General features: G+C 43.9%; 1 protein-coding gene across 1 annotated transcript; it reads right to left on the reverse strand.

Annotated features, from left to right (window-relative positions):
• Nucleotides 1–1174: 1174 nt before the first annotated feature.
• LOC106339190 lies at nt 1175–2846 on the reverse strand. The gene is made up of 4 exons (XM_013777989.1): nt 2123–2846; nt 1920–2048; nt 1671–1799; nt 1175–1593 (listed from the first exon to the last, which is right to left on the reverse strand). The coding sequence occupies exons 1-4, from the start codon at nt 2844–2846 to the stop codon at nt 1175–1177; spliced, it is 1401 nt and encodes a 466-aa protein (XP_013633443.1).
• Between the last annotated feature and the right edge of the window lie 5699 nt (nt 2847–8545).

The following is an 8545-nucleotide window of genomic DNA, read 5'->3' on the forward strand; positions in this document are numbered from 1 at the left end:
TCTAAATTTTCGAAACTTTTTAATAAAGACAAAGTTAGAATATTATAAAATCTCCCTACTATCGAAAAGCGTAAATACGAATTCCAAACATCCGGAAAGTACTTCCGCGGTAAAAAACACTTGGTCGTTTCGACCAAAAACTTATACACCAAATATTTCGAAAAGAACCGGCGAGACTTCGCCTAAAAGTCTTAGAGAAATATTTTGCAAAGTCCCTCCGCAACTATAAAATCACAAACGCTTGACGATTGGCCCCGTCGAGCACGCTAGCCGTCCTAAACAAACGCATAGACCCATTGGTCCGCATACATCCGACTAGGATAAAATAGCGCGCTATAAAAGAAATCCAAATTTTGGTCAGCACCATCGGGGATGCTCGATTTCGATCAGACAAGTAGTATAAGCCGAGAACATATCGTGGACTTTAAATCGATACGAAATCAGGTTTAAATCGCAACAGGCAAAACGAAAGCCGACTAGTCATCGCATAGCCTCAATCCGAAAGTAAACCTAAGTCTTGCCCTAAACCCAGCACACTGGTCTCTAACGTCTCAAGGCATGATATCAAAAAGATACGGGATCCTGACAGCATGTCTCTTCGGCTGCATATAAACGCTCTTGAAGCCTTGAGAACTTCTCAAATATCTCGGAACGAGCAACGAACAGGACGACGATCCACAAAAACGGGGAGAGGAGCGAGATGACAACTTGGATCCTTCCCCTACACTTAACAAAAATCCAGACATCTTCGATAAAATCGAAACACTCCGAGTAAACGAACCGGACGATTTACACAAAGAGTTAGATGCGAGACGACAACTCGTACTCTTCCCTCTACATCTAAATGAAACACAGATTTCATACTCAGAAAATATTTCGTAAATATTTTATTATTCAATACACACCGCCCAGCGGCAGGGATTCAAAGCCACTAACGGCCAGTCCCGATAAACATTACAAATGAAATCGTTCTACAACGACATCATTCATCAAAATTATAAAACCCAGACGCCGAGCTTTGACCAGCGTTAGGATCAACCCACGGCTGATCAACCTCGCAGCTAGTATCTGGGATCTCAGTCCCAACCTCGACCGTATCCGGCGACACCACGATAGGGTTCCACTGATCCCACATTCACGCCTCAAGGTCGAGAAGCTCGGCTTCCTTCTTCTCTCATTTAGCCAAGCACGCTTTCTGCTTGGCAAACTCCACCTCGTACGAATAGTTCGCGTTCTGAGTACGATGTAAACCGCCAACTACACCACGGCATTCGCGGTAATCGCCATTGGCCCTTTGCGCATCCTTGACCTCTATGTTTTGAGGCGCAAACTGTTCACGACGAACCATCATCTCTGCGGCAACTTCTCTCTTTCCTGCTCTACGGGAGCGACGAACTCTCGTGTCGGAAAGCTCGATGACGCGACGAGAATCGGCCTCGTATTCCTCCCTCACACGGGCAATTTCGCTTTCAGCCCATTCCTGGGCACGAGAAAAGTTAGCATCGATCTCTTCTTTGAGACGAGCAGCTTCCGTCTCCGCCACCTTAGCCCTAGATTCGGCCTTACGAATCTCCGCATCACTTGCGCTAACCGCTTCGCTCAGAATAAGAAAAGTTTTTTATCAAAAATCCGGTCACACGCAAAACGAATGCAAAAAATCGGTAAAAAACAACGGACCTTGTTGAGAAGCCTCGACGCCTTCGCAAACGGCGTCTCGGCCGGCATCTCGGTCGGCGTCTCTTCCGGATCAACCTCAGACGAGGGAACCGAGAAATTGATATAATCCTCAACATTGATATCTGCGTCAAACCAATGGTCTGGATATATCGGAACATCTCTATCCTACTAGGATCTAGACCTCTCCCTCGCTTCCGCATCATCATCCGCCTCGACCTCGACGCGATCGTTCTGAGAAAAACCAGAAGAGTAATAGGCGACGGAACGAAGAACCCTCTTCGGAGAAAAGTGTCCCCAATAAAGCGGACTGCCGCGAAGAAGACTCCTAACCAACGTAAGATCTCCGAGTAACGGCACAGGGGGGTTAGACGCTGCAAAGCACAAATCGGATGCAAAGTTTAGAACGCGGAAACAAAAAAAAAAAGATAATGCGCAATCTAAGTACCTTTTGTCGCCCGTTCTGTCCTGAACAAAGGGTTGCAACTTTCCTCCACCGATGCACCATCGATCCGAACGTAAAAGAACCAATCCTTCCACTCGTGCCCGTTCGAGGCAAGCCCGTCGTTAACCGACATATTTGACCGCGGAGACAGGTAGAAACAACCCCCGTGCGCACGCTTTGACAGCAGCATAGCCTCGAGGTAGTCTGTGCTGAGAGACATGCCACGTTCATAACCCAGCACCAAAAGCCCGACAAGGTGCTGCAACGAGGAGGGACAAAGCTGGCTGATCGGTAGTTTGAACCGATCCAAGAGCTCAAAAATGACTCGTGGAATCGGGAACCACAGTTGACAGTTGAGTAGGAAAGCCTCGTAACACGTAAAGTAACCCGAGGGCGGAGTCTCGGCGTCTTGACCCCATTCTGGAAGGCAAAACTGCACCGAATCAGGAATCATGCGAGAATTCTGCAATTTCCTGAGGGAACGAGCATTACTCGCGCTCAGACATTCATTGCTCCTCGGAAGTGTACCCCTCCTTGGAACCCAGAAGTTAGGTGGGGGAACATCGGCAACACTCAAATCTGCCCGGTACTCCCTAGTTTCTTCTTTACTCGCGGTAAATCGTAGAAAGACCGGCTCGGGTAGTGCGCAACCATCGGAAGAATCGAGATCGCTCAGTTCGAAGATTGACGCATGAGCGCACCCCGAAGCTCTCCATTCGGTAGACATGTTGAGCAATCAAAAGAAAGAGAGATTCAAAGAGAAAGGAGAAGAGAAAACTTCTTGAACCTTAGAAGAGTTATGTGGAAAGAAGTGAGTAAAGAATTTGAAAACTTACTCCACATACTTATAAGAAAAGTTTTACTATTCACCTTTGGACTTTTGGCCATTAAAGTTCCGCCTAATTCTACCAACTTGCCGAACAAGTTCGAACAGCTCGCAAGAACTCTACGATTCTTACGAACTGGGGGGCTAACTGTTGGGGTCAAAATCGGTACGACGGAATCAATGACCAAAACTTTCCGCAAAAATAAAGATACGTTTTATAAAATGCTAGAAGTTGTTTTATAAAATGCTAAGGACTTTCCGAACAAAGGAAATCTGTGCAAAACTTGGAAATTGTCATCTCGGAAAAAGGAACGAAACAATCTCCGATTACACGATTGCCTATGTTAAGCGAAAAACCTCAAAAACCGCATCCGCCACACTACGAGCAGGTTCGACCGAACCAGTTTGACATGCGACGAGCCGAACCAGCCGGTTGAGCTCACTGCACAAAGAACTGGCTCGTCCTGGACCAGCTCGCCGTACGGCGAGCTGATCACCTCAAATCAGTGTAAACCATGGTCGAAACGTCTCTCGTTTCATCTCGATCTGTCTTACCATTCAAGTTTTACGATAAAAATCGTAAAAGTCTTCTTTTCTCGTAAAATTTGGGAAGATCGTATAAAACGGCAACGATTAGACAAAACATCGTACATTGTCAAAATATACGGTTAACTCAAAACATTTAATGAAAACAGAATCGTATCATGAAACGATCTCGTCTAAAATCGTAAAACGGTTTTATCGCAAAACGGCTCGGAAAGTCCTAAAACGCGATAAAAGCCTATTCACGATTTAGACGAAGTCCAGCCCAAAGATACAATGACGGTTTGACTACTTACTCGCAGAAAGAAGATAAATATCAAGTTTGAAGATAAATGTCAAGTTTGAAGATAAATAGAAGATTTCCGAAGAAAAATGGAAAGATCGAGATAGATGGAAGATTTCCGATAGATTCGAATCTGGGTGAAAAGGAAGGACTAAACCGCCTAGGGAGGAGTATATAAGCAGAAGGCCAAGGACAGAAGAAAGGATACGATTTTCAGAGCTCTCACCACCAAAACTTAGCACTTAGGAATATTTCCGTTTTTGTTATCGAGCTGCGTCTCAACTAGGGTTTTAGTCTTAGATTGCTAGAACTAGGAAACTCGCTGACGGCTCTCACAGCTAACGCTTTACCTCGTTGTACCACTCTTACGCAGAATCGAAATAAGATCCTTCTTGCTCTCAATCTCGTTTTTAACATACTTTTACTTATTCCCATCGTTAACTTGATTGCTTGTGTGCGGTTCCACAGATAGCCGGGTCCTCTGGGAAATTAGGGTTTTCCCTAAGTTCCTTAATTTACGGAAATCGACAGGGGTGAATTTCGGTTCCCACAAAGGATATAATGAATTTTTCCAAATCCTAAGAAGGAAGCACGACCTCCACAATAAATATAGGTTTCTAAACACAAAGAAGGAGGTCCGGGACGTCCATCACCAGAGCTCATCTACTCCCCAGCCGCCAAGGAAATATTCCATACCTAGAAGGCCTTCTTCTTCGACCCTCCTATGATAGGCTGATTCCAGCGATTACTGTTGGAGAAAAATACTCAGGTATTGAATTCCTCCATATCCTAGGCAGGACACCGGCCTCTGGATCCCCGCTTGAAGGAACCCCGGTTCTCAGGATCCCCGCTGGAAGGAACTCCAGTTCCCAGGATCCCTACTGGAAGGAACCCCGGTTCCCCATTATGGAGTTTTTCGGGTTCGGTCTCAGGATCGCTCCCCTTCCTCCGGGAAATGGAAAACTTCCGATAAGGAGAACCTTCCATATTTCGGAATATGGAAGAGTTTAACCTACTCCAACCGACTAAGGCCCGCCTTACTCCAACCGACTAACGCCCGCCTTAGGAAGACTATATAAAAGGAAACCTAAACCCTAAAGCAAGAGATCGACACTTCGAGACTTATAGATTAGAGCTATGCGGCTAGAACTAGGGTGCTTACTGAAAACTGTTGTATTTCCAGCTCTTTGATCTAATAAAACGTCTCCTACTACTTTCTTACTTGCAAATCAATACAAATACTAGCCTTGTCCATCGTTATGTAGTACTCACAAAGATCCTACACAAAAATTCCCTAACAGTTTGGTGCTAGAAGGAGGGGAATAATCTAAACTACGTGATAAGGGCGGTGGATGAGCATGACGAGCTACTCAGAGAGAGGCTGAACTCCAAAGACAAATCAGGGACCTACAAGGTCAAGTAACCGGGTTACATAGAGCTCGAGAAGATACCAATCCCGAGCTGCTGATAGACTATGGATTTGACCCATTTTTATCCATAGTTTATAAGTGTTTTTACTAATATTTATATTATTATAGAGCCTATTTATTATATTTATAAGATCAGAAAGGTTTTGGAGATAAGTGATGATTTTGGAGCATTTTCGAGATATTTGGAGCAAGCACCCGAGATGACCATCGAGATCGACAATCGAGATCGACAATCGGTCGATATTGGAGAGATAGAATTGATCGATACACAAGTTATGGTGTCGATCGATAGCGAAGCGCGCAGAAGCCCATTTGGTCACAGCCGACTTGAAACCCAAGATTTCACTATTTTACAAGATTGTCCCTCACAAGTTTTACCCTAATTATATAAGCTTTGCCGCCATGTTAGAGACAAAAGTGTGCTTTTGTTTTGTGTTCTTCTTTGTGTTTTATTGTTTACTGATAGATAGGAGAGAAAATCCAAAATTATAATTTGTGATTCGAACTCCATTGATATTTATCTTATCTATTCTATGCAGTTTTTTTATATCTAACCATTGTTATGAATTGCTTAGCCATGTCTGAGTAGTTCTCTTGTTAGATTTTAGAGTTTAAATAGGTTAGGAGGGATTAGCACCAACTATGGATTGCTGAGTTGTCATAATCATCGTTAGAATTGTTTATTAATGTCTGTCTCTAGATTAGCTATCTAGAACTTGTCCTAGGGTTGATTGATAAAGTCCATAGCTAATTCTCATCCTGAAATAATTCTAATTGAACTTCGTTTCTTACTATGAGCAAGGCGAGAACTGATCTAGTAAGCTTAGTAAATATTTATTCAACCTGCGCATAAAGTTTGACTAGAGCGCGTCGATCAATACCATACTTGAATAATCAATCGACGGTGCAAAAGGTGTATCGATCGATACGCCCATTGGAACATCGAGCGACACTTTCTATACATCAATATAACGAGAGTTTAGATCATAGATCTAGTTAATAGTCAATAAGTCAATGCTCGCAAAGGCCAAAAAACTTGTTGATCAAATAGTTGAGCTTTACATTATCATGCATGCAACTCATTAGACATCTATACGATTATAATTCCAACTTTCCTGAATAAAAACCCTAAGTCTAGCTATTTCCTTTTTAAAGCACCAAAACCCCAAACTTGCTATTGAACAATTATTTGTTGAATATATAATCTGCAATTTACTTTTAAAAACTCTTAAAACATCCTGCTTAACAAATCATATTAGAAACTCTAGGTTCCCTAGCTCCCTGTTAATTGATACCCTTCACCCGACGTTGATCGACATTCCGTCTCGGACATTGATCAACACTGAACCGCGAGAAATGGTTGCGCTTTTGATATTTGTTCGGGACAACAATGGAGACCTGCATGACCAGGAGGGTCATCTGCGTAATGCAGCAGGTCAGAGAATAGATGCTCAAGGGGCTGCAATCCCTGAGACTGATGCTACTACAAGTACTACCTTACCCGTTGATGATGATGCGCAATCCATGACATTGGCTGACTACAACCGTCCAGATTGCTATTACACCAACAGATCAGCCACTACACCAACAGATCAGCCATCCTTCCTCCTACCATTGAGAGGGATTTCAAGCTGAAAGCGCAGTACTACACACTTGTGGGACAGTTGCCCTATCATGGACTATCCCACAAGCATCCTATGGACCATTTGGAGAGGTTCGAGGATCTGATTTCTGTTATTAGAGTCAAAGGAGTCTCTGAAGACCACCTATTATGCAAGCTTTTCAGATATTTGCTTGCTGGAGAACATTGGCTCAAGCAGTTGCAACCAAGCGAAATAAAGAATGCATTCTTATGCAATTTCTTTGATGAGGCACGTTCTGAAGACTTGAGGAGCAAGATTGCTACATTCACTCAGCAGCCTGCAGAATCATTCAGAGGCTCTTGGATCAGATTCAAGTCTTACCAGAGAGATTGTCAACACCACGAATTTAATGAAGTACAGCTGCTCAGTACTTTCTACAGAGGCATCGCGGTGCAGTACCAGATTGCCCTTGATGCTTCCAGCAATGGAAACTTCAACACCATGAATCCAGAGGAGGCAATCAAGGTGATTGAAAACCTAGAATCCAGTAACAGCACCAAGAACACCGATTTTGAGAGGAAAAGATCTGCCACCATCCTTTGAGAGGAGTTGGATGATGTTAAGGCTAAGCTGGACAGTGTTCACAAGCTTCTCAAGAAGCATTTTAGCTTTGCAGAGGATATGGAAGTTATAGAAATCAACAGTGATGGAGATTTGGAAGAGGATGTGAATTTTATCAGTAGAAGCCACCGCCGCCTAGAAGAGATGCTCGATAGGATTCTTGAGGCACAGCAGCGAATGACATTGGATTTCAATGGGAAGATAGATTCTGTCTACAACAACCTAAACACAAAGTTTGAAACTTTGAGTTCTCATGTGAAGAAGATGAAGATACAAGTTGCGCAGACAGGAGATGCTATTAGGAGGCAAGAAGCTTCAACAAGAGGAGTAGGGGATGATGTGATGAAGCACCACGTGAACGCCATTATTGAGGATGATTTTTGGCAAGTGGTGAAGGAAGAGAAGCTACAAGAAGGCGATTTCGAGGTAGAAAGTCTGATGAGTTTCGGCGGATCACATTGGTGTCGATCGACACCAACCACCGAGCATCGATCGACATACACCCACCAAGATCGATCGACAGGAGCACCCCAGCATCGATCGACAACGCCTATGGAGTCAACCGCGTCTTGCAATGCCGAGAAGATTCTATCTCACGAGGAGTTTGCAGCGAAACACCCACATCGGCCCAGCCCTGATAATGTACGAATCGATCGACATGCCAACAGCAACGTCGATCGACACGCATAAGCTAATATCGATCGACAACCTTCACCGCCTATCGATCGACGTGCCCCTATCACATACCGAGTGCAGATGCTGAAGATAGATGCGGCACGATTAAACACACTCAGGCTCAAACCTAAACCTTCAGAACAACCACCGGAGCCTGTCAGGATGCCTTCAGTTGATGGAGATGATCCTATGGAAGAAAATGGGGTTTCCACCGGAAGAACCCTAAGGAGAAGAAAGGAAAAATTGGCGAGACATCTGAAGAGGGGGGCTAATGAGGAAAATTTCCAAAAGCGAGTCTTCATAATTCCTCTACATAAGCCATTCGAAGAAGCTTATTACACCCACAAATTGTGGATGTTCTTCAGAGAAACCAGAGAGAAATGATAAGACATTAGGAGAATGTTCTGTGAAGCAAGAGAAAAGATGAGGAGAAGGATTACATTGAAGAAGAAGAGTGATCCTGGG

The sequence above is a fragment of the Brassica oleracea genome, chromosome C1 (genome assembly GCF_000695525.1).
Source record: "Brassica oleracea var. oleracea cultivar TO1000 chromosome C1, BOL, whole genome shotgun sequence".
Classification (NCBI taxonomy): domain Eukaryota; kingdom Viridiplantae; phylum Streptophyta; class Magnoliopsida; order Brassicales; family Brassicaceae; genus Brassica; species Brassica oleracea.